General features: G+C 45.7%; 1 protein-coding gene across 4 annotated transcripts in view; it reads left to right on the plus strand.

Annotated features, from left to right (window-relative positions):
* Window positions 1-23,304, plus strand: part of ARHGAP22 (Rho GTPase activating protein 22) — a 133,971-nt gene extending 110,667 nt beyond the window's left edge. For all 4 annotated transcript variants that reach the window (XM_014958050.1, XM_014958051.1, XM_014958052.1 and 1 more), the window contains 6 exons: window positions 4,169-4,376; window positions 8,006-8,138; window positions 12,375-12,448; window positions 13,931-14,052; window positions 17,233-18,136; window positions 22,165-23,304. In XM_014958050.1, coding sequence (XP_014813536.1) covers window positions 4,169-4,376; window positions 8,006-8,138; window positions 12,375-12,448; window positions 13,931-14,052; window positions 17,233-18,136; window positions 22,165-22,393 — 1,670 coding nt within the window. In that variant the 3' untranslated portion in view covers window positions 22,394-23,304. The remainder of the gene's footprint in view (window positions 1-4,168; window positions 4,377-8,005; window positions 8,139-12,374; window positions 12,449-13,930; window positions 14,053-17,232; window positions 18,137-22,164) is intronic.
* The last annotated feature ends 3,371 nt before the right edge of the window (window positions 23,305-26,675 follow it).

Consider the following 26,675-nt stretch of genomic DNA (forward strand, 5'->3'; position numbering starts at 1 on the left):
CTGTCTTCTGATGTGTAACAAACTGGCAGGGAAAGGAAATTGAGCTCTAGGATCCTTCTTGTGTGATTCATTCAGGGAGTTGAAACGGAGAGTGAAAGGTGTGTTTCATGGAGGATTCAGCAGGGTTGGACGGGGTGTAGGAAGCAGGGATGGTTTGACATGATGTCTCCCATGGAGGACAGTGAACGGTGGTTCAGAAAATTGCTGTCAGGAGTTATCAGCCTCTTGTGAATACAGCACCAAAATAAAAATGGAACCTGGAAAATCAGGGTTCGGGGTTGAGGGAAAGAGAAAACATAGGTCTGTGGTTGGATTTGGGCTGGAGTGGGGCTGCCAGACCAAGGTGGGAGGCAGCCAAGAGAGCTGGGCTGGGAGAAGTCTTTCACCCTGGCAATGGTTTCAGGGTCTTTTCTTCCCCTCCATAAAAAATGGCCTGTGAGGGCTGCATGATCTCACCTGCACAGCACTTTGGCACACACTGTCACATGAGAAGAAACCCACCCTTTTGCCAGCTCCCTGCACTCATCAGATGACAGGTACATCAGCTTCATCCTCAGTCATGTCAGTCTTGGTCTTGTGAGTGGTTTTTCTTGTTACCTGTTTGAAATGGTGTGAAGGGAGAAGAGTGGTATTGCAGTAGAAGAATATTACAATGCCTTTGTTTCCTCCAAAGATCACTGTTTCCATCCAGGAGAAAAAGGTCTTTCCAACCTCCATACCTGAGAAGGAGGAAGGACAAGGTCCCCTGGATCTGGTTCTGCAGCAGATACCCATAGTAATGGTAATACTGAGAGTGTGAAAGGTCCATCTGCTGCTCCTTCAGAACCTCAGAGCAGGTCACCCTTCTATCTCAGTGTCACATTCCTTAACCTCTGTCTCAGGGGTCTCTGGCTGTAGTCACTGCAGGATTGATTGTTCCTATGGAAAGCTACTGCTGTTGTGATCCGGGTTGACTGGGATGGCAAAGAATGATGTTTCCTGAGAGGTATGAGAGCATGTTCCTAAGCACAGAGTGGCCAAGGCTGGGGAAAAGCAGGCAAAGCTTCACACTGAGAGTGGAGATTCTGCATGAGGTTATTCTGTGTGTTCTTGTATGTGTGTGTGTCTGACACTGCCTTTGTCCTGGCTCTGAGTTAGGTCTAGAACACCAGAATGTGACCTTCTGGAAAAACATTCTTTCTCTGCTCTGCACCTGGGGAATTTCCCAGAGCCTTCCCTAGACAGGCCCTCTAGGAAACAGGGCTGTGATTCAACAAGTGGAGAGCTGAGAAAACAGGGCTACTATCCTGTGATTGCCCTGATGCCTACCACACCCTGACCTCCCTAAACCTGGATGTGTTGCATCTAGAAGAATGGATCATTTCAAGGAAATAGATGGATCCGGTGGGAGGGAGCCTGGCTCAGAGGTTGGTGGTCAGATGGAGTTTTTTTCTCTAAGGTGCACAGCCTGGGGTCTGACCCACTCTTGCTGTAATTAATGCTGAAGGACCTTGCTTTGTGTTGGCCCGTGGCCCAGAATCAAACATTCAGCTCAGAGGAAGAGGGAGAAGTGGTTACTGGCAGAATAGATGAGGGAGGTTAGACAGGACACAGGGGCTTGCAGCTCATTACCTGGATCATTCCTGTGTGTATTTACTGTGATATGCAAATGTTGAGCAGAGTCAGCAGGGAGCTGAGATGAACAGGCCATGGAGACTTTGCTTTTTCAGCTGTGATCCGGATTCAGAAGTTACCTGAGAAACTGGGCTGAAAAGGTTGTTCTTTCATGGCTGCCCAGCCTCTGTAAGTGCCCTGGAAACCCTTGGACAATGCTGAGCCCCACACACCGTGATGGGTTCTGCTGTGCCCCATCATGACAGCAGGGATTACAGGAGGAGATTACAAAGCAACCTGTGCAAAAGCAGGAAGAGATTTCCTGTCCTAGAACTTGACTTCAGAGACACCCCTCTCTGTGAAAATTCAGACAGACTTGCAATGAGAACTAGTAAAACCTTTACTCTGCAAGAAAACCAATATTTACAGTGATAGAGATAAGTCACTCCCATGCTCCAGGGCATGCCCTCCTGCCAGGATAAGGAGGGAATTTCCTTGGAGACTCTTCATGGCCCTCCAGCTCTGATACTGTAATGCAGTTGTGTAGGCTGGAGTGCACGGAAGGTTTCTGTCTTCTGATGTGTAACAAACTGGCAGGGAAAGGAAATTGAGCTCTAGGATCCTTCTTGTGTGATTCATTCAGGGAGTTGAAACGGAGAGTGAAAGGTGTGTTTCATGGAGGATTCAGCAGGGTTGGACGGGGTGTAGGAAGCAGGGATGGTTTGACATGATGTCTCCCATGGAGGACAGTGAACGGTGGTTCAGAAACTTGCTGTCAGGAGTTATCAGCCTCTCGTGAATACAGCACCAAAATAAAAATGGAAAATGTGGTTAGTAGCAGGAAGGTGACTTAAGAAACTACCTATTTCTCTGGCCTGGTATCAGCACGTGAATGCATCCAATAAACACCGCTTCTGGCTGGTGGTTGGGAACACAGTAACTCCAGCACTGCATGCTGCAGACCTGCAGGATTAACTGAGTGCTGAAAGCATGATCTAAAGCTCCTTGATATCACTGGAAAGCTTCCTGTTGCTTTGAGAAATCTTTTGAGTAGAATTTCCTATCTAATATGGTCTCATCTCATGTGAAATGGAGTAGATTCTGGGGTTCTCTCACTTAGGGAATTCTCATGACCAAAATATGGTTAACCTGGATGCTCTCCTCCCTTGTAGGGTGCTAGAATTAGGGGTTCAGAACCCAACTCAGTGGCTGTCCTTTTAGACGGAGCAGATAATTAGTGGCAGGGATTGAACTAAGACCTCTGGGTCTTGCAGCCTGAGCCTCGTCTGTGTTGTTGAAAAGATTTGGTGCCAATAGTGGCATTCAGGAGCTGGTATCAAGCAGAAACTCTGATTTCCCCAAAGAGAGAGACAGAGCTTCATATTTGGTGATAGATGTCTACAGTAGACCTGACTTAAGAATTACCTAGGCCAGTCTGGTTTTAGAGTATCTGGTGCTTCTGATATTTTCAAGGTGCAGTGCACATGTTTTAGTAGGAAAGGCAATATGTTTTGCATGTATTTTACTCCAGCAATTTAAAAAAATAGGAAAAAAATAAATAATAAAGCTTGCAGAATAGTAGGCTATTTTCACAAGAGCAAGTTTTAATGCTGACAGCTGTGTTCTGTCGTGTTAGCAGTCCTCTGCTAGTGGGATTGCTGCCAGTTGGGCCAAACAGATCAAATTTTGGAAGGGCAACTGTGTGACAGCGAAGAGGTGGGTGAATGCAGAAAGGAATTCTGTCCTATCAAGTCAACACAGCATTTGTTTTGGCATTCTTGGGACAGAAGATGCCATGGAAGTATAATTACTTAATCCAGATTCAGCACAGCTGTGGATAATCACACACATAATCTTAATCCCACGTTCCTTGTGTATAATGAGATATAAACTGGATTAGGGCAGAGGATAGCTTGAAGCACTCTTAAGCAGGAAAAAAAAAAAAAATCATTCAGCATATAATTCTTGTTTTTCAAAATAATTTTACTCTTCTGAGTCTGTTAGAAACTGGGCCTTCACATAGGTTCATGCCCTCCATGTGAAAGTTTCTCTCATGGTGTGCCCTGAAGCTCTTGAAGCTCCCGAAGAGCTGAAGCTGACTCCCAGAGCCAGTTGGGCCAAACAGATCAAATTTTGGAAGGGCAACTGTGTGACAGCGAAGAGGTGGGTGAATGCAGAAAGGAATTCTGTCCTATCAAGTCAACACAGCATTTGTTTTGGCATTCTTGGGACAGAAGATGCCATGGAAGTATAATTACTTAATCCAGATTCAGCACAGCTGTGGATAATCACACACATAATCTTAATCCCACGTTCCTTGTGTATAATGAGATATAAACTGGATTAGGGCAGAGGATAGCTTGAAGCACTCTTAAGCAGGAAAAAAAAAAAAAATCATTCAGCATATAATTCTTGTTTTTCAAAATAATTTTACTCTTCTGAGTCTGTTAGAAACTGGGCCTTCACATAGGTTCATGCCCTCCATGTGAAAGTTTCTCTCATGGTGTGCCCTGAGTGGTAGCTCCCGAAGAGCTGAAGCTGACTCCCAGATGTCCCTCTTGCTCTCTGTTGGCAGGGATCTTTGGCCAGCGGTTGGAGGACACCGTGCAGTATGAGAGGAAGTATGGCCAGCGCCTGGCCCCGCTGCTGGTGGAACAGTGCGTGGATTTTATTCGGGAGAGAGGTCTTACGGAGGAGGGGCTCTTTCGGATGCCTGGCCAAGCCAACCTGGTCAAAGATCTGCAGGATTCTTTTGACTGTGGAGAGAAGCCCCTTTTTGACAGGTGAGTTGACATCACCAAATTCAGGCGTGTAAAATCTGGCAGGAATGGCCTTGCAGGGGCTATCCCTGTTTACATCTCCTTTCCATACCACTGTTTTCATCATTTAAAGTGCTGCTGGGGCTTTCTCCTGCATGGTCTTGGGTGTGGAGGCCTTCGTTCTGCTAATTGCTTGAGCAGAGGGAGAAGTGGGAGCCATTAATGTAGATGCAGTGTTTTGGTGTAAGCCCACGTTGAATGAAATGCATTGCTAGTTTTGGATGCCACGTTCTCAGCAGTTGGCGGGATCCCACCATGGAAATGGATATGACAGAGGTGAACTAGGTGTTTTACTGCTTTCAGATGTTGCTTTCTCCTTTGCTATAATCACAGCAGCACACAGCAGCAATAAACTCTATCACTAGGTTTCAGAAAAGTCACCACCATCTCACACATCTTCCCTGGCCGTTGTGTGTGCAATGCAGAGAATCGGTCAGTGTCTCATAACAAAACCATGATTTCAGCAGCTGAGATGGAACATCTAGTTGAACACTGAATGTATCTTTTGCTTTTCAACAAAACTTGAGTCAAACATTTCTGAAATTGCTGTGTAGCAGTGGGAGTTTTAGCTCGGACGCGGGATAAATGGTAGAGGCTGAGCTTAACGTGGGCTCCCACGGGAAGAGCGTCAGCCCCGGCTCCGAGTGCTCCATCCAAGGTCAGCCAGGGAAGGGGGGCAGCTCTGGCTGTGCTATCTCTGCCTTGGCCATGAGCCCAGACCATCAAATCATCAGGAGAGTGGATGCTCTCAGAGCCCTCGCAGGCAAATCCTGTCCATACTCCGTAACGAACGTTTCCCGATGTGAAGGTCGGGATGGTGCTAACCTAAACAGTGCTTTGAGAAATGGGCCTTGACCCTAACAGACACCTTGAACTCCAGGGATATTTGTCTCCGAGGCTGTTGTGTAAGGTCTGGCTCAATCTCTGTCACAGGTCCAGAAGTGGGATCAGATCTGGGATCTTGACTTGGAGACCTGGCTCCATTTCTTGCTGGAATTTCCTAGCAAAATATTCCCAGGTGATGGAGGCAGCACCTGGTGTATCCCCAGCACTGATGTGGCATCTCTTCCAGTCTCAGCATTCCAAATGGTGTCCCTGCCTGCTGCTGAGAGCTCTCCTGCATGGGCAGCGCAGTCTCATCCTAGGAAGAATATCCTTAGAGTTTATTGGGAACATTCTTCTAATTCTTCCCTCCCCTCAGCTTCCCAGACCACCCATCCTCTTTCCTTTGATTCTTAACCACAGTCAGTGTTTGTTCCCTAAATGGAAGTGTCAAATATTTAGAGATGTTTTCATGAAAAAAAAAAAAAAGTTTGAAATCGTCAAATTGTCTCACTTCATCTTTTCTTAAACAAAATCTTTGTATTTTGAACTGAATGCCTGGGTGTTCTAGTTCAGAACTAGAATTATCTTCATTCATGAAGCGAACAAAGTTATTCCGGAAAATGCTCATATTCTGGAAGAGGAGTGCCTATGGCAGGAATTAATTAGGAATGCGGGTTTCACTTTCATGTTTTACCTCAGTCTAATCCAAACCAACTTCATTGTCATGAAGATAAGCCAAGCCTCCCCCCAGCATTTTCAAAGCAGAAAGCCCCTTTATTTCCATAGGCATTTGCACTGGCTAAATCCATCAGTGCTAAGTCTCACCTTTATCAGGGGCAGTAAAGGGAAGGAATTCCTGCCTTTTGGGTGGCTGATCTGGAGTGTGATAACTGAAGGTTCAGTACAGAGTTAAAGGAGACAAGCCTCGGGGTGTGTGAGCAGTGTGACAGTCAGAGGGTCATTGCCTTTTGCTCTTTCCACCACTACCAGGGTGACTTGTGGGCCCAGCTCTCTGGTCTCTGACATCTATAGTCACAGTGAAATGCTCCTCTTCCTCACCAGCCTCATTTTCTCTGTGAGTAACTAAAGCTCTCCATGTCTGGCATGGAACACCTAGGCAGCAGCAGATACCCCTATGCTTGTCTCCAAATCAGGTGCAGTGAAAGGAATATCCTTGTTGTTTCCCTAGTTGCAATCAGTGCTTTTAGACATCTTTTTGTATCTACAGTGACATTCCAAACGCTGGAGCCTGCCTGTTCCACGGTGGATCAGATCTCTGTGATGACCGATAATTGAAATATTCATTTTTAAAAGGCTTGCTTTTCCAATTTGGGTTTTAAATGCAAATGTATATCCTTAACAAAGGCCAGGAGTGGCTGTTTTGGAAGCACCGCCAGCACTTCGATGCCACTGGAAGTTTGGCTGGATTTCACATGTCCTTGTGATGGCACGATAACCGGAGCCAGCAGACCTGAGGCTGTGGCCTGGGCTCTGCTTTTAAATGATAATCAAATCTACCATCCACGCCTGAAACTCTACACTAAAAAAAGAAAATAATAATAAAGGTCTGACCTCATTTGTAAAGCATTCATAATCGACTGAAGAAAACCACTAGGTGAAACTGTGGTATTCTCAAAGATGATGGAGCTGTTTAAAAGGAATGGCATGGTCAGGATTAATGGCAAGTGGTAGCTGCTGGCAGCTTCCTGTTATAATTTTTCCTGGTTTGTTTCAGCTGTGTGTTCCAAAAATGCTTGAAAACATGCTAAGCAGAAGAGATTCAGCATTTAGACAGAGGTGAGGATTTGAAGCTCTGGTTCCTGATGTGTTTTTCTCAGAGTTATTTAGAGATTTAGAGAGAGGCATACTCTCAGGGCAATGGTGGGGAGCTGGTAGGGAGCTGGTGACAGAATCTGTTTAGATTTCCAACAGTCGAAACCTTTGAGGTAATCTGCAAAGATTAATGAATTTGTACAACAGGAGACTTGGAATGAGGGACAGGTATGGCCATACATCAAAAGCTGGGTAGGAAATGGAAAGGGAAGAATAAGTGCGTCTTCATCATAGGATCTGACACCTCAAATCCCAACTTAAAGTAAAGGAGAGAGAAGAGGAAAAAGAAGTTCCTGGAGTGGGAGAGGAAAGAAAAACTGATATCCCAGTGTAAGAGGTGGGCTAGGAAATGGCAGATACCCCAGCATGGAGGAGGAGACCTGACCCATGGGCCAGGCAACCCTACCAAATGGCAATATAGGGCCTGGAGGAAACACAGCATCCTGTTTTTTTCTGAATGATTGACCAGGACACTTGTGGGCCTGGCCCATGAGAGGCAGGTGGGTGCTGAGTGGGGAGAGTATCAGGCAGGAGGGAGCAGTGAGAGGACCAGGGGTGATGTTTGATTGCACGAGGATGCAGAGCTCTATTGTCAGTGCTACGTGATGAGTGTGCACTTGCCTGGACTGTGTTGCAGACATTCCCCATCTATGGTGGTTGAGGAACCACAGCACCACCCTGGCTTAAGCACTGTCATGGGCTTCCACTGCCCCTTTTGCCCGAGATGCATTTATATCTTGACAAAATGGGAGATTTCCCTTGTTCCCAGGTAGACCCTTCTGCCCAGCACAAACACGTGGCAGTACAGCTTCCTCCCATGTGCCTACTTTGTCCCTGTTCCTAGGAAGAGAGACCTTGGTGCACCCCCCCAAAAAAGGCATCACGCTTCGGGGTAGTGTGGGTTTCTAAATTTCCTTCCCTCTTCTCTATTGCAGCAACACGGATGTTCACACTGTGGCGTCCCTCCTGAAGCTTTACCTTCGAGAGCTGCCAGAGCCTGTCATCCCCTTTGCCAAATATGAAGACTTTCTTTCTTGTGGACAGCTGCTCTCAAAAGATGAGGGAGAGGTCAGTGATCCTTCTAATCTGCCTCCTTCTACCTCAAAGATTGTTCCCAAGACTCAATGTAGTACAGCTTTATTCTCATCACTCTTGAATCTTGATTTAAATCTGTGAAGTTCCCAGGAATTTTCCTGAAGCTGTGATTTGGCCATCAATATCACAGACTCCTGCTTGAAGCAGGAGTTTTTGTGAAGTCAGTCTCGTAGCCTCGTGCTTCTTTCTTCTGAGCAAAGCTGTTCTTTAGTTAAATCAGCAAAAGATGCAAGGTAGGAGATCTGGGTTCCTTTCCCAGCCTTGCTGTTGACTCATTAGCAAGCTGTATGAAGTCACTCCCTTTTTCTGTGTTTTCAGTTTCATGTATCAGAACAGCACGTCTGCTTCCCAAGGTTTTTGGTTGATGAGATGTTGATCAGTGTGATGGTCTTTGTATTTCTCAGAGGAAAGACACTACAAAAGGGCAGGCTGTGATACTATCCCGAAATGGGGGAAAGAATGCTATGAATACTTTGTCAGAACCTTCTTATGATGTTCCTCTCTTTGGTTTCTAGGCAAGGAAAAGGGCTGACAAAAACCTCCAAGTCTGTGGCAATCATGGAAATTTTTATTCACTGCTTGGGAGGAGCAGGATAATTAACAATATGATTAATTGATCTGTTTCATCCATATTGTTCCTCTTGTGGTGAGGCCTGAGTTCTTTGCTGACTGCAAAGGCACGTTGGATCTGGTCTAATATGGGTGGAACTGTGCCACCTTCTAAAACAGAAGTTTAAAAAAGCTGTAAGAGTTGTTGTGTCAGCTCAAGCAGCAAAGACCTGAGGGCTTATAAACTGCAGATCACAGTTCTGTCCCTTTTCTGTGTGTGGCCTCAAGAGCGTGCTTGCATCTTTGTCTCTGGTGGGATTGTAAAAACTGCTCTTTGCTGAGAGCCTGGGGTTCATCTTCAGTTCGAGTGGCAGAAGGCTCTGGGGAGATTCAGTCTTTCATGGTGCCCACAGGAAGATGCTTGTTTGCATGCCTCAGAGGTAGCACCTTTGATAATGTCATTTTTTTTTACGGATAAAAGGCAAGTTTGCTACTGTCTGTACTCCCATGAGGAGTAATAAGTACTCACAGCACGTCAGCACACACTTGCATCCTGCACACAGCCACGTCTGTGTGTCAGTGCACTGGTGGGGTCTTTTAATAGCTGCAGGTATGTGTCTACTAGCTCCAAAACGGGCTCATTTTCTCTCATCCTCCCTCAATTCCTGTATCTCTGCAGGGTGCTCTGTAACAGGCAGCGCCATGGCTGATCCCACCAGAAACAGCAGCGTTTCCAAGGTTACCTTTTGGTCATAAAGATGTGCAGACTGGGAACTCTTGGGTGCGTTAGGCGCTATTGCACAAGAGTAGAGACACTGCCAAGTTGGGCAAACATAATTGTATATCGCTGCTCGGCTTATTAACGAGGGAGTTTGCCTGATTTTGCCTGCACAGGCTGCAGCGCTTTGCGAAGCAACATCTGTGTTGGTTTTGTGGGAGCAAGGCCAGGCCCGGATGAGCTGTAGAGGGGTGTTCTCTTGGGATTAAAAAGGCAACGAGGAGCACTGGATAGCAGAAATAAAAGCTTACAAAAAGCTACTGCTGGTAGCACAAAGTTGTCCGGTTAAGCTGCTGTTGTAAACATCACCGTTTTCTTTTGTGGGGAAAGTCTGGAACCTCAACAAGGGCTGTTTACTTTTTGGGAAGGGAGGGTGGAGAAGGTTGTACGTGCACAGTAGCGCGTGGAGCAGAACGTGGCAGAGTCATACCCAGCCTGTAGGGCCTGACTCGCCTCCCACGTGGAAAATCCCCTTGCTCAAAAACGTGGTTTCATTGAAACCGTAATTTTTTTAGCGCAAAATGACAAGGAGGGAATTTCAAAACCAAATGGTTCATTTTGAAAAGGTATTTGGAAACTATTCTATTGTTTTAACATGAAGTACTATTTTGCTTTCAATTTTCACTTGGAAGTTTTGAATGAGACTTTTTGGACTCAGTATACCATTTTCTTTAGTTTTGTACAACCACCCCTCCAATAAAAGCAGAGTTACTCAAGGCAAAATAGCCGTTCAGATAAAATTGTTGGCACCTCACGCTGCTACACGGTGCCTGTAGATAGGAATTATGATGATGTTAGCTTGGCCTCATCCCCATCTCCAGCACTGCCCGAAGCTTGCCATTTTTCATTCAGATTGCTGTTGGTCTTCCTTCTCCATTCAGCTATTCCCTGGCGCTGGAATGCAAACAGAAACGTAACACAGACCTTGGGTTGCACTCGGGCCTCCAGGTATCTCAGCAGGAATGAAGCACTAAAAAAGATTTGATTCTGATCCCAACTGGTGGAGAGGAGGGATTGAAAATGAAAACCAGTTTCAGAGTAAGAGTAATTGAAAGATCTTAAAATCTCTGAAACCCAATTTGAGTCTGAGATGAGCTGCCATGGGAGTATTTCAGCCTCTGCTGCTGCCTGTACTCCAGAGACACCACAGCAGCCCTGTGGGCTGAGCACGTGGCTTTCAGTTTTTAAAGAAGGGGCTGAATTTGGGTGAACATCTGAGGCACTGCTAGTTTTCCAGCCCAACCAGAAGCTCCGAATTGGTGCTGATCTGTTACATGCATTCCAAAGTCCTTGGGTTTGGGATCACTCCTTGGAAAGTCTGCATCTGTGGTAAATTAGACAAGCAGCATTTTCCAGGAGGTAAGAGTTATTCCTGCAAAAATCCCGTGGTGAATGACATGCAGTGCCTCTGTTCCTTGCCAGGCTGCAGCCATAGGCTTGCATCCAGTGCAGCCATGGTATTTTAATTCAGAGCACTTGAAATACAGTGCCAAATACCATCCTGATTTCTGTATTTGAAATTAATTGGGTTACAGAGCAAAATTCAAGAGGGAATTAGGTCGGTTAGCTCACCTGTTTCCAGTTCAGACTCCTCACTTGATGACCTGAACAACTGACCTTAACCTTCCCATCAGTAGCAGCTGCCCTGGATTCAAATGTTTTCAGAAGTTTGAAAAAGAGGATTGAGATTTTCAAAAGTAACTGGTCTTTTATTGTTTTTTCTATTGTGTCACTGTTAAACCAGCATAATTTTTAAGCTAAGGAATGAAAAAGGACTTACTGGTTTTAAGAATTATTTTTTAAGTTTCACGTTTTTATTAGAGGACTTTTTTTTGTGGTAGGACATATAGAATAAAAAAAGTGTCTATACATTTAGGACCTTAAGGATGGAGGCAGGAATACAGACTGCTCTCTGGGTCTTTCTGACTTGCCTAGACCAGAGCAATCGGGAAGATCTCACAAGATGCTGGCCAACAGAATTCCCTCCCTAACAATCCTTAATAAAGTGAGGAAAGTTGGAAATTAATGTCCAGCTTGCACTATTTTGGCTTGGAACCAGCTGGTTCTGGAGTTTCTCCATCATTAGTTAGCAGCCCTCCATCGTTAGTTAGCAGCCCTCCATCGTTAGTTAACAGCTATCACTCTTCCCAAATGCCCCTGGGTATCTTTTTTTCCCACAAAAGGTTTAGTTGTCTCAAAAAATAAGCAAATCTCCAGGGTAACTGCAGCATTGAGAGGAACAAGCTTGGGACTGTGGAAGGACAATAGTCTTCTGAGTCAGAGATTTTCATTAGATGATTTAAGTAGCTCCAGGGGTTTAAGTCATTCCTCCAGCAGATGTCTCATCTTACGTTTTAATGTAAAGACAGAAAGTTTATGAGGAAGTATGTCACAGCTCTTAATGACTGCAAATGGAAGCGAGTAATTAAAAAGTAGGTAGTTGAACTGGAATGTCATTTAGCTTTTTAAAAGAAAAAAAGTCTCTCCTCTGCTCAGTGGAGTGTTACTGCAGTGTATTTGTGCTACACTCGACGCCTCGAAGTTTCAAACAGGCCAGGTGCTGGGAAGGCACCTTTGCTGGTGTGTTTATAGCAGTGCCAGTGGGCACACTTTGAAGACCAACAGGGCTCGCTAATTGAAGGCTTCTACATCAACCATTAAAGTTGGCAGGAGGATTTCCACTGATTTTGAGAACTGAATCAAGTTCTGGACGTTGTGATTTTTGGTAAGGCACAACGCACTGGATGGCACCTTCTTTAAAGCTTCTTTAAAGTTCACCGTTTTGATTCTGGAAAGAGAATTTTGTAGTACTGAAGGAAAGTCACGTCTGCTTTGCATCATTTATATTAATAGCTCTCCTTCTTGTTTTTCCTGTCCCTCAGGGTACCCAGGAACTGGTTAAACAGGTGAAGAATTTGCCCCAAGCCAACTACAACCTCCTCAAATACATATGCAAGTAAGTGAAATTAATTAAGGCTTGGAAAAGTTACAAAGTTTTGTGAGGCTCTGTCTTATATGCAAATAATTTACTCTGAAAGTATGAATATTCAAGCATCACTAAGGTGTAACTTACTGCTCCTATAAAACACGTGGAGGTGAAGGTGCAGCCTGCCTGAAGGAAGCTCTTGGTTTACCCCAGAGCATCAGCCAAGCAAATTGCTGTCACCCACAGCCTTGGCAGCAGGTATGAACGATACTAATGTGTGATATTGTTTATTCTAGAAGTACCTAAAGACTAGTAAAGAAAGACATTTTTTTTCCAGATACTGCACACTTGGAAGATTTATCTGAGCAGCAGATACATTTAAAAAATATATTTTGCATCACTACATGCTTCTATAGCCATTTGTTTTAATATCTGAGCACCTCATAACATGAACAACTGAGGCAGGGGAATACAATTATACATGTTTCTAAGTGAAGAACTGAGGAAAAGAAAGACAAGTAGAATTTTCTTTTAACTTAGTGAAGAAAAGTGAGGATTCTTGGGTGTCAGCACAGTGTCCACTCCAGGGCAGAGCCGCAGAAAAAATGGGAGTGCCTGGAAAAGTCATGCTGCAAGGAGGAGCAGTCAAAAATTTGCCAAGTAGTGCAGAATGGCAAGGAAACTTCTTCCTTGCCAAAACGCATCCAATCATCCAAAAATTAATGATAGGTTAGGAAACGGAGTGCATGCAGAGTGAGACTGTTCACTTTTGAGGCCACTGAGTCCTGTTTCCTGCTGGTGTAGGTTTGTATGTCAGATAGTCCTTTTTACAACTTGGCTAATTACGTACGAGCTGTTCAGGTGTTTGTTACAGCCTTTCTCTTACTGCAACTCCTATTGGGAGGCTGTTCCAAATTACAAAATCATTACAAAAATTAACTGTTAGAAACTTTCTGCTGATTTCCAGCTTATACACATGGATAGCCAGTCTGGCTGGATTTCTTCATGTGCTGTCTTTGGCTTGCATCATCTTTTTCTTGTGTTGATGGTCGTTCAGCTGATGCATTCACAGGAAGCATTTGGGAAACCTCTTTATCCGTATTTTGTCAGATTCAAGCAACAAAGCTCTTTCCATGGGCTGCTAGTTCAAGGATGAGGAGACGAATGAAATGTCTTTTTACTTCTATTATATCTGTAAGTGAAAACTGGCAGAAGTCAACCTGTGTGATTGTAGAATTCCTATAAAAATGTGAAAATCTGTTTTTCCATACCCCATAGAAGCCTGGATCCCTTGTAGGCTGGTACCTCTGGCAGAAACCATCCCGTCCTCTCTTGTTCATACACCAGGAGGGATCTGGGGTTATTACTGAGTATCTGAGCTGCACTGGTCCCTAGAAGCATTTCAGTGTGAGGGTTGTATAAACACAGGACAAAACTGTTCTGCCCCACAATGAGAAGCAATTTACTTATTATTCCTCTCCTACTTTGATTTTTCTGGGGGGGCTTTTCAAGGTTCCTTGATGAAGTTCAGGCTCACTCCAGCATTAACAAGATGAGTGTCCAGAACCTGGCTACAGTCTTTGGACCAAATATCTTACGGCCCAAAATGGAAGATCCAGTGACCATGATGGAAGGTAGGTGCCTCACTACTTTTGTGAGATAACACGACACCAGGGGTTTGGAGCTGTGAGAGTTTGCTCTCACTATTTTTTGTGAGATAACACAACACCAGGGGTTTGGAGCTGTGAGAGTTTGCTGAAAGGTGGTAGCTGTATCACTTGACTGCAGAGTCAGGAACAAGTCAAGCAATCCCTTTCATCAGTGCCTGTGAGGGGATGTCCCAGTGGGCCTCTGTTACTCCCAAGTGGGGTGTCTCTCCTCTCCACCACATGGAAATGCCTCTGCCCTATTCCAAGTTGGTTTGTGAAACTCTTTTGTTAACCCACTGCTAAAATGAAAGCTCAGATGTGCTTCAGGAGGACCATGTTTAGGTACCAAACTGCTGTCATGTAGTGTTGGTGCATTTTGGTGGTGAGACAGTTCCCTGTGAAGGACATCCAGTCCACAATGAAAGAGGTGCTGTATTTTTGCTGTGCCACAGTGGCTATAATGAGGTGTCTTAGAAGTGTTGTTGTCTAAGCAGGCTGTGTGTGGGTCAGAACTCCACAGAACCCAAGGAATAAGTTGAAAAACACTGTTAATTTTGGATGTAAAAATCTGAAGCTTGAAAATTATCTACCTCTGTATGGGTCAGGAAATGCCCAGGGCATGATCTGTGGCTGGCTGACCCCAGAGCTGGGATACAGCCCCTCTCCTGGGTGGCACTGGGGCACAACTACTGTGGGGCAAGTTTTGGCAAGGAATGTGCATCAAGTTTTGTGGGGTCTTGGCAACTGATGGGCTCACCCAGCATTAGGCACAGATGGAGATGCTGTGCCCAGGCTGTGTGAGCTCAGCCCTGGCCCTGCTCCCTGGCTGCAGGGGACAGCTGATGGGGTTCCTGCGTGATGGAAATCCATCACTGAATGTCAGCACTATCACACCCTTGTAGCAGGGACAAGTGACCTCTGAAAGGCACTGGAGATGTGTGCCCCACAGATGGCAACTCACAAGGTAACAGACCACCTTCTGAGCGTGGCCTAGAGTTGTTGGGGACTCCTGCCTGCCACTGAGATGCCACCCACATTATTGGGAGTAGGTTTGAGACCCTCCCTTCAAAAAAGGTATGAAAACATGAGGAGGAGAAGAAGGGAGTGCAGGAGCAGATGCTGGGTTTTTCAGTATTACAAAGGTGGGGATGGTGGCAACCTCAATCTGTTGTGTGATGCTGTGACCTCCCCTAGTGGCCAGTTGGCCGGTGTTGGTGAGAGTCCTACAGCCTTGGCCAGCAACGTGCTCTCTCTCTGTTCAGTTGGTAGAGATGACAAATTTGGGGTTGGTTCACCTCAGCTGAGCTGATGGCAGAGGTGCTTGCCCTGTGTGTAGGTGCAGAGGTGCCACACATGCTGTGGTCCCATGCTCTCTCTGAATCATCATATCAAAACACCCCAGTGACCTGACCTGGAATTCTGTATGACCACAGACCCAAACTGCAGAAAAATGGGGATCCAGTGACTGGCTTTTTAGACTTAATCATTATACCTGTAAGTAATGGCAATGTTTTGTTTTCTTGTTGGCTGAGGATAGAAGATTGGAAAAGTAGTAATAACAGAGAAGTGGAAAGACTCTCAATAAATTTTTTTTTAGCTTCAGGGTAAGATGGATCTTCTAAATCCCCTGATATGGAAAAATACTGCTGCTAGTTCTTAACAAAAAGCACTTTAATTGTGTTACTCTTCAAAATTAAGCCATGACTTTCAAATAGAATTATCTGAAGTTTGACAGCTAAATTGTTAGGAATGCCCTTATCTCAGAGAGGTTTATTTCTCTCCCTGCATTCACAGCCATGACATAGAGGTTGTAGGTGAGCTCAGCACCTCTGTCTATCAGGCCAAAACCTCATTATGGAATTAAGGCTCTTATCTTCAACCCCTGAGTATGTTAGTCTTATTTTCTATTTCAGATGATATTTTAAGATAGAATTACATGTTCACTCTTTTTAAGGTTTTCCTCTGTTGTAGAAAGTGCTTTGCATTAGGTTTGGTAAGTGGTGTCCTCTGTTAGTTCATAATGGTCTATTCCACTGCTGCAAAAAGATGACTGCTCATTTCTGTGGATTTAAGTAATTGCAAATACTTTCTGTACTTGCTGCAAACCCTCTGCAGGTGCAGGTATCGTACAGAAGTTCCTCTGGACACTGAGAGCAGCAGAAGGCCCGAGCTGAATCTTCTGGTTCCATAAACACTAGCTCTGGGCATGTTAAGACCATGAAACTGGATGCAATGTAGTTGTGAGGACCTGCTGGTTTGGGAAGCTGGCCAGAGCAGTGCTCCATCCCAGCACGTAGGTCAGTGTGTCCAGGACCTGGCACACATCTCTGCTCAGGGCTCTGCTGTCCTGTGTGGATGCAAATGCTGAGATTGATGATGAGGGAGCTAGAACATCTCTCTGATGAGGAAAGGCTGAGGGACTTGGGTCTGTTTAGTCTGGAGAAGAGAAGGCTGAGGGGGGATCTGATCAACACCTATAAATACTGGAAGGGTGGGTGTCAGGAGGGTGGGGCCAGTCTTTTTTCAGTGGTGCCCAGGGACAGGACAAGAGGGAACGGGCACAAACTTGAACATAAGAAGTTCCACCTAAACATGAGGAGGAACTTCTTTGCTGTGAGGGTGGCAGAGCCCTGGCAGAGGCTGCCCAGGGAGGTGGTGGAGTCTCCATCTCTGGAGACATTCAAACCCACCTGGACACGTTCCTGTGCAACCTGCTCTGGGTGGACCTGCTCTGGCAGGGGGTTGGAGGAGATATCTCCAGAGGTCCCTTCCAAACCTATATCATTCTGTAATGCTGACTCTGAACCCCTTGCCTTGGTGTGGTCCAGACATGCCCTGCTTTCCAGATGTCCTACTCCTCTGTCATCCTCAAAGGTGTCCTTAAGCAGGTCAATTTATTAATCCTTGCTAGTGATCATTTGTACTCACTAGTCTGCCACATTCATGAGCTGGATGGACACCTACATCCTTCACAGTGCCCATTTCCAGCAAAGGGAATGATTCCTGTGGTGGTCCTGTACAGAAAGGCCCAGAGCATTTGGTTGTGGTGGCCTGGTGGCCACAGACATGCCTCACAAGGACCTCACGTGGCATTTCACAGCCAGGGGTGAGTGTCTTAGATCTTCCAGGTCTCATCAACCACTTGCCTTCGTTTTCTCCCTGCAGGCACCTCGCTGGTTCAGCACCTGATGACAGTGCTGATCAGTGAACAGGGGCGGATTTTTGCTGTCCCTCAGGCAGACGTGCCGGGGAACCAGCTGGAGATCCGTCCGGTTCGTCAGCGCAGCACGGTGGAGTGGATCTCTGAGGAGGACGGGGAGGACAGCAGGTCGGAGAACAGCGTCCCCAGCCCCGCTGATTTGCCCTCGAGCAACGCCGTGGCACTGGAGGCCCCTCCTGGACCTGGGGTGAAAAACACCCCTTCAGAGCACAGCGGGAAGGTGGCTCAGCCGGCCACTAGCCCCAGTAAAAGAGTGCAGACCCTGCCTCCATGGAAATACTCCTTCCGCCAGCAGGGAGCACGGTCTGTGAGCCCAAAGCTGGGCAGCTCCTCCTTGGACATCCCCAACCTCTCCTCCAGCGGGAACTGGTTGATGAATGGACTCTACTCCCTCCGAGGCCACCGCCGGACAGCCTCTGGGGAGCGAGTGAAGGACTCCTGCTCTTCCCAGAGACTTTCCACTTACGACAACGTCCCTTCGTCCAGCCTGTCCCTCAGCACACACAGCATGGCCAGCACCACGTGGTCCACGTCCTCCTGTGAGATCTCGGTGCTGGACTCGGTGAGCAGCTGCCCAGCTTGCCGGGCCAGTGACTCTTCTGCCTTAAGCTCTCTGAAAACGGAGTGGGTAACTCAGGGCTCGCTGTCTCCCAGTGAGGTCAAGACAGCAGATCTGGAGAACAGCATGGACAGGTTTGAAGCCTGTAGCAGCACCAGCAGCGAACAGAGCAACCCGGCTGCAGCTTCCAGAGACTCCGTCAAATGCTCCAAGGCCTTGCAGAGCTTGGTGGTGGAGCTAAAGACAGAGCTGAGCAAACAGAGGACTGAGTATGAGACGAGTATCAAAAGGTAATGTCACCTGCAGGGGGGACAAGGAAGTCATCTGTTGGCACTACTCATGTTTGAAGTTGGGCTACCAAGTGTATCAGGTTCTCAGACCTGGAGTTTGGGGTTGGGAGAGAGGAGACTTAATTCTGTTCTTTCCCTGCGGCTCTCTGAATCCAACTTTTCTCTCTCTCTGATTTAAGAGCATAAACAAATGGGATTTCTGTCACACAGGGAATTTCAGTATTTCACATTCTATGTATCAGAACTGCACAGGTAATGCCACAGTTTCGGTGTCCTGGGAGAAACAGCAAAGCAAATATCTTGGAGGGAGGTGTGGGGACCCAGAGTGATCAGGCTTCATCAAGGAACTGTGCAGGTGCTGAGATTTGTACCAAATCAGTCTGAAATTCAGGGGTTCTTGCTGCTTTGCCCAGCAGAAACGTTCTTCAGGGAATGATTTTGACTGTTCTCTGGGCTGGGTTTTTGTGGTGGTGGTCCCAACAGGAACATTCTTCAGGGAACTAATTTTGATTGTTCTCTGGGCTGGGTTTTTGTGGTGGTGGTGGAGGTGGGACTGCATCTCAGCTACAGCTGTTTCAGCAGCCCTCTGTGCTGAACTTGTAGACACCTCACTTTTGATGTTTGATGTGCTGGTGGTGTCCTTGGCTCATATGGCCAGAGTGCCCCAGAGCAGCAGCGAGGTGCTGGTTGTACAGCAGGTAAATGAATTGTGTGGTTCTTCTCCCGCTCTGGTATTTACTTGCACAACCCCAACTGGTGATGCTGTACTTCAGATCTGTGCTCACAACAGCTCCCTCCGCTTTTCAGGGGAGCGGTGTGAGAGCAGGGGCTGGAGGAAGTAGAAGGTATTAATAACTAGGAGGTTGTATTTACTCATTTGTGTGAATTAGTATACGAGGCTTTCCGAGGGTAAGGGCTTAACAGAATGGCTTTCAGGCACGTACTCAGAGAAATATGCAGATGAAATATTGTTGCTTAAAGGAATTAAGATATGTCTTAATATACAGCCATATGCAAAATTGCTCACCGTCTTATAATACAGAAGGATCATCATTGGCTTGGGCTCTGCAGCACTGGTACCTTGCACTGAAGAGGGATGACAGTCTCATTTCTTACAAATTGTTGAGTTCTCAGCATTTTTTTGTCTGTTAAGGTGATAATATTATACTCCTTCAATTATCAGAACTCTGGTAGCATTTACATGCCTCAATTTCCAATCAAACTTTTTACCAAAAGCAGAGATGACTGTTTGTAGGGATCACACAGCACAGCTTTAGGCTGTTTGTTGCCTCTTTTTTCCTTGTTGAAGTGATTTCTTAAAAGTATCTGAGCTGTGGTCCCTCCCAGGGGGGCAGCTGTGAAGGTAGGAATTTCACTTGCCACCTTCCTGCTTTATTTTGTGGTTTCTGATGGTGGAGCCTTGGCAGCCCCTGCAGCTTTTCTGCCTCCTGCCGTGGTGCCTGGAGCTGGAAGGAGAATGGAGCCGTGTAGCAGTAGATAGAAGCTGCCCCCCTCCTTGCTGTGTTCCAGGTAGAAGAGCTGAGAAGACCACCACCAGCTGCTGGCAGGGGGTGTTGGAAAAGGTCTGAGGAGGAGGATGGTAGCTCGTGGCTTATTTGATGTTTTTAGCTGCCCGACTGATGCAGAACGGGAGAGAAACAAGGGCACGTGCCTTGCAGTTAATTCTGCAGAGCTGCCCTGGCAAGGCTTCTTGCAGGGATTCAGAGTAATAAACAGAAAGGAGACCAGGCTGCAAAACTTAGAAATATGTATCTGTACATTTTTCCTGCTGCCAGGGGGGAAAGAGATGGTTTTGCACCTTTTATCAGTAAAACTGTTCCAAAGGGGCCTTCAGCTGTTGACATCGGGGACATCCAGGAAGACCTGGTCTTCATCCCAGCTCCAACACCCACCTTTCCCTTCAGCAGGACAAGGTCAGGGACAGGGACAAGGAGAGGGCAGTGGGGCTGGAGGGGTCTGTGACTTGGCCGGGTCTCACAGGACCAAGTAGCTAAGAGGAAAATGCCTGATGAACTCAGAGTTTCATAAAACCAGGCGAGATGCAATCACTGCCTTTTTGTGTTAAAGAGGATGACTCCAGCTGTTCAGGATTACAGCCCCAAGGAGCTTGCTGTCAAGTCTGGGGATTTCAAGCCAAGTTTTTCAGCTCCCAAAAATTTTGCAATGTTTTTACTACATCTGCAGCAATTCACACGTGGAAAAATACGTCCCTTTTGAGGCTGCCTGAAAGTCTGCTCCTTTGGAAGGAGAGGAGCTGAGTGGCAGAGAAGGGAGGGCGCTCAGCAGGGAAACGCTGGGCTGCCTCAGTAGCTTTGTTTTATTGAAGATAATTTAGTCCCCAAAAGTAATAATGAGTTCCTTTACAGTTGTACGTGTGCTTGTGTGGTTTGCAGAACTCGGTGTGTGGAGCAGGGCATGTTTTAATGAAGGAATATGAGCTTTTTGTTGGCACACACATAAGCGGAGGGAAAGCAGAGTCAGTACCTGCCTGGGGCAGAGGTAAGGAACACTTGCTGATGGAAAAGCTGTTATTTATCATCATCAACTGCCCATTTTCTCTCTCTTAGTCAGAGGGAGGCAAGTTTTATGGCCTTCCTGTAACCAGTCTGTTCCAGAGCATTTCTCCCTCGAGGTGAGTGTAATTATCAGGCATTCTCTGTTGAGTTTCAGTTATTCAAGTTTACCACCTGGGACTCTGAAGGAACTGGAAGTATCTTGGAGAGGAGTGTTGTGTGGTGTGTGTGGGGCGGCAGGAAGTGCTGGGACCCTGTGGAGCTCAGAGCACGGAGGGGCAGTCGAGGCTGCAGCAGCTGACCCCTGAGCTTTGTGGGGGGAAAAGTCAACTGACAGCTGTAAAAAAATGTTATAAAGGGGGTGTGTGTGTGTGTGAGTCTCCCAGCTTCAGAGGAGTCCTCTGGTGTCCCAGAGAATGGGTATCTGGGTGGTAGCAGTCTGACTTCCTGGAGATGGGCAGGTTTTTGCAGGTAAACTCCACATTTCTGTTTAAATCAGTGCAGCTGTTGGGCTGTGGGACTTTGTCATCAGGGCACCTGTGTGTGACTTCCCTCAGGGGTTGTGACAGTGAGCACAGTGAGCACAACACCATCCGTAGCTGTTGTACAGGAAGGTTCAGGGGATGTGCTGCGATGTCTGGGTACTTGCCTCTGCCTAAAAATAACCTTCCACAGGGAGGCCGAGCCCCCCAGCTTCACAGCCGGGTGTTACACTGGTCAATGACCCTAACAGTCAGTGATTTCTATTTATTTATTTATTTTTCAAAGTTAGACAGGGGGCACTTTCCCAGGAAACAGCCTACTTTTTTAAAAAATCACCCTTTCTGAGTATTCTAATGCTCAGAAATTGCTGTCTGGCTGTACTGCCTCCTCGGCATTACCACCGCCCTGGTTTGTGATTAGGGCACCTGATGGGGAGAACAGCGAGGGATGGGCCTCCTGCCCTCCTTTCAAAGCAAAAAACCATGGACCTTGTTCTCTGCCCTCCTTAGAGAAAAGCATTAGAGCTTTGTGCACAGATAAATTAAAGGTCTGGTCTTCAGATTCTTCTTCATAGGAAATGCTGTTTTTTGTAAAACTTAGTAGAGTATGAACTTTTATTGCTCCACCCCAGTGTCAGGGGCTGGGTGAGGACCATGACCTCATTCCTACCTGACTTCCAGGGATGTTCCTCTGTCCTGCAGATCCATATAGGGAAACACAGTATCAGGGTAAAAACAGAGATTAAAAGATTATTTTGGAATTATATGTTTGAACTCAGGCTGAGGAGTTAATGCATCTCCTCAGACATTCAGGCTGACCATATTTTCTCAAGATACAAACAGAGGAGGTTCCAGTCTCTGCTGTTAAACTCAACATTAATGAAAGGGCAATTAGTGCCCTCCTTTAAAATGAAGATAACTTGTACTTATTATAGCTATCAGCAGTATTTATCCAGCTACTTAAAAAAACCCTTTTTTTCCTTTCTCCTTCTTTTTCTCCTTTGGTTTTAAGAATTGAAGAAACCAGTGCAGACCTGAGGAAGCAAGTGGTTAGATTAGAAGAAGAACTGGACCAAGAACGAAAGAAATACACGATGCTGGAGATAAAGCTGAGGAATTCTGAACGTGCTCGTGAAGATGCTGAGAAAAGAAATCAACTCCTGCAGAAGGAAATGGAAGAGTTTTTTTCAACGTTAGGCTGTTTAACTGTTGGGAGTCGAAGTGCTAAAGTCCCCAAGTAGAACAAGCTGATGTACAGCATAGAAAATTATATTTCTGGCAAAAACCAGTGAAAAAAAATGCACATTTTGTTCTGTTATACTCATGTATCATGAGTAATTCTACAGTGATTGTGCTCTCGGTGATCCTTGCTCTCTTGTCTTTACATGTGCTGTAGTGTTTGGGCAGCTGGGACAGACTGCCAAACCTAACGCTTGGACGTTTAGATGTCAGATTGCCAAGAAAAAGTGGGCATATTTTATCCATAAATTAAAAGATACTACTCTCCGTACTGTACTGCTGCCACCTTTGGACCTGCTGCACCATCCCTGTGCTGGCTGGAGGACAGTGGAAGGTCCTACAGGGTGGGTGGGGTGGCCAGAACCGATGGAGGGGCTTAGACTGGACCCAGGGCTTCCCACAACTGGCCCTTGGGACGTCCAGGACGTCACCACCTTCAGTGGGGTTCAGCAGATGGAGTTAACCAGGTGTTTTTTCTCCCTGCCCTCTACATAAAAGTTTGTTCAAATTTCTCATTCCTTAAAGTGGCATTATTTTATGAAGACAATGTGAAAACGAAGTCTACAACAGGAGCAGAAGACACCAACATCTTGACAAGTCACTAAAATTGTTCCCTCACACCCTGAGCGGTTCCAGTATTTCACAAAAATGCAACTTATTAAACTCTATGTCAATAATAATCAGATTGGCCACAAAAATTCCGTGGAACTTTAAATATGCACATTTTGCCCGAGGTATCTGGAGGTTTTTTTGAGCCAAAAATAGAGCAGTATTAGCTGCAAGAAAAAGAATATCTCCTGAGTTGATATGTGCTGATCAGACATCAGGGTAGGAGAAGATTCTTATCATCAAAACGCAGCCACCTGCTGAGGGGTTTTATCTATAAAACTTTAACAGCAACACCTATGGTAAGAGAAATGAGTGCAATGGGGGGGAGAGGGGGGAGAGGGGGAGAAGTGGGGAGTAAAGGGGGTTGGGATCTGTCTTTAGGGACAATTTCCACTTCCCCTTGTAGCGAGGCTGGTGACACCAGCTGACTTTGTTGCTCTAATTTTACAGAGGGAGATGAGGGGACAGGAGGAGCATCACGAACAACCCAGCAGCCTAAATTCGTTACTTCTACTAAAGACAAATCATTAGAAGGAAGCTGTGATTTCCAGGAAGGAGCTGCCAGGGCTGACCTCCCATTCCCTCAGCAGCTGGGGAGGCTCAGAGGAGACAGGGAAGTGCCACGACCACAGGAACTGCCTACAGGGAAAGTGCAGACTCTAGCAAAGGTGCTTACTTATTCTAAGTATTTTCAAAAAATATTTTTTCAAAAAATATAACTCATTGTCTGGAAATAATCCAGATAATAATATCCAGATTTAAACAATAATCCAGATAAAAACAATAATCCAGAAAAAATCCTTAGAGCGGGATTGTTTACATACCAGGAGCCTGTACACCTTCCTTTCAGTACTGACTTTCTCCTCATCTCACACACATCCAGATATTTCAATATTTAAACATCTCCCAGTTAGTTACCTTTTCCTACCTCACTGTAACGCTTCTCCTCCCTATAGACACCTAAACCACTTAAAGTGAGCAAAAAGAAACATTTTCAACCCGATTTTTCCTGGTTAAGACAAGACAAACAAGGTGATGAAAGTTAATTCCATGATTTCCAAACATTTTTCCTTCTTCCCAGACTCTCCAGCAGGAGCACCCTGCCACCTGCAGGCACCACCATCACCCTTAGCTTTGTTTTTTCCCCACCCCATTGCCTTGTATCATCCCCTATGGTCACAACTCACCCTGCAAGGAATACGATGGTCTGTTTTACCTGGAAACCAGGATAAAATCCATTCTTCTTTTCAGTATCACAAACCAGACTGAATCCACTTAAACCAAGTAACGGAACTAACCATTTTCCAGGTGACTTTTGTGCTCCAGCAGCGCCGATTGTTCATGGGGAATAAATTCCAGGTGCTTTGGAAGCCGAGCCCCTGCAGTGAATAAAGCCTGGAAGAAGCTGCAAACTGCCCAGTTCCTGCTAAAACACCCCAAGGTGGGATGGTGACTCCAAAGCTGAGCAACAGGAGCATTTATTCATCTCTTTTTTTTCCCCCACCCCATTCCCTTGTATCATCCCCGACGGTCACAACTCATCCTGCAAGGAATACGATGGTCTGTTTTACCTGGAAACCAGGATAAAATCCCTTCTTCTTTTCAGTATCACAAACCAGACTGAATCCACTTAAACCAAGTAACGGAACTAACCATTTTCCAGGTGACTTTTGTGCTCCAGCAGCGCCGATTGTTCATGGGGAATAAATTCCAGGTGCTTTGGAAGCCGAGCCCCTGCAGTGAATAAAGCCTGGAAGAAGCTGCAAACTGCCCAGTTCCTGCTAAAACACCCCAAGGTGGGATGGTGACTCCAAAGCTGAGCAACAGGAGCATTTATTCATCTCCCCCCATGGACAATTAGGAGAGCAGCAGGAGCTCAGGGAACACCATACCTTCATTTGAGGAAACCAACGTGCTCATTCCCGGCAGTAACTCCCGTTTCTGTGCTCTCCTTCCTGCCACCATCCATCTGACACACACTCCTCATCACTTTCCCTTTTTGCAGCCCCCAGTTTAAGGCACCAGCTGTCCCAGCAAGCATTTACAAGCTCCAGGTTTGTTAGTGTTAATAAGAGGTGACAAAAGGCTCCTGGAATGAGGTAGGTACGTTTTTAGCATCACTTCACCTGTGCAACCTTTCCAGGGAAAGAAATCCAACGCAAGCATAAGCTTAAAAAAAAAGGATAAATAATCCAAAGCCCAACAGCAGCATCGCAGAGTAACAACCACATTATGTAGGTCTCCAAATATGAAAAGGAAAGTTAATAATGTGAGTTTATTGAATTATCTACATTTGGTAGTGAGTTCTACGAGTGTTTCAGTAAGGAAGCAGCTGCACCCCTGGGAAGAAGGGGCTGGAGGTGGCACCAGGGACACAAAGGGATTCCCAGCAGCCGTGTTACCAGTCTGTGGCACACCCAAAGGCCATGGGGACAGAGAAATGGGAAAAACATGTCCCTTTTTGCCCAGGAGGGAGCTCACACACAAGACAGGACTTTACATACCATTAAAACCAGGAGAATTCTCAGGAAGGAGCGATGCTGGTAAGAGTCCAACTGCAGCCACATGAAATCCCTGTGAAAGCCATTCCAGCAAATGAAGAAACACTAAATGCAAAGTGGTCAAACTTTTTTTTTTTGTTGTTTTTCTTTTTTATTTAAAATATCATTATAACCAATTGACATACTAGATAACAATGTATACATTCCAGTGGTGCACATGTAATGACCTATGGCATGAACGAGTAAAAAAACCACGATGTTCTCAGTAATGCCCCACCAACAGCTTATTTGGAGGGAATAAAGGAAAAGGAGGAAAAGGTATCAAATGTGGGGAAGAAAAAAAATTACAGTTTTCCCCAGTATTTCTAATGGTGTATCTTCCCCTTCATATTTCTTGGGACAAAATAAAATTAAGAATACACTTCAAAAGGGGCAGAAGGAATGATCACAATAATTAGGGTTTTTTTCTCAACTTTAGTAATAAAAGTTAAAGAACTCTCAAAAATAGACTAGATATTGGGCCTACAAAAGTAATTCATCTGTATGCAAAGCTTACCAAGAATTATTCCTTTTGTAAAATGTAAAGGATGAGCTGACATTACTAGTAAGCTATTTTTACCTACAAAACCAGACTACAATAATAAAATCACCAATTTACAGCTAACACAATATTCTAGATGTACATTATTGTACACAAGCTATATATTACACATGAACATCTTACGTGAAATAGAGAAGAAACAGACTTACTGAGCTTGTCTCAACATTGGCCAATAGGTTTATTTTTCTAAAGGAAGTGTATTTTTCTATTCACATTCAGTGTAGTTCCAATAGCAAGGGTTCCCTTTGCTGACTTAAGAAACGTAGAAAGTTAGTGTGAGGTAGTTCAAGAAAACTGAGCTTGAATTTTGAACTGCAGAAGTAGAAACACAAGGTGATGGGCTTGGTAACGTGTTTCTGTAACGCAGAGATCGGTAACTAACGGAGAGGAGACGGGAGTGAAAGCCACCACTTAAAACACCACTTGTATCCAGTGCCCTTAACTAAGAATAAATTAAATGAACTGAAAATCTGGGCAGGCGGTAGAGTCCCAGCACATTTCTTCATTAAAACCCCTCTTTCTAATCCTACTGAAAAACACAGAGGGCTCCCCTTCCACTCCGGGCCTCAAACC

The sequence above is a fragment of the Calidris pugnax genome, unplaced genomic scaffold (genome assembly GCF_001431845.1).
Source record: "Calidris pugnax isolate Ruff unplaced genomic scaffold, ASM143184v1 scaffold352, whole genome shotgun sequence".
Lineage (NCBI taxonomy): Eukaryota > Metazoa > Chordata > Aves > Charadriiformes > Scolopacidae > Calidris > Calidris pugnax.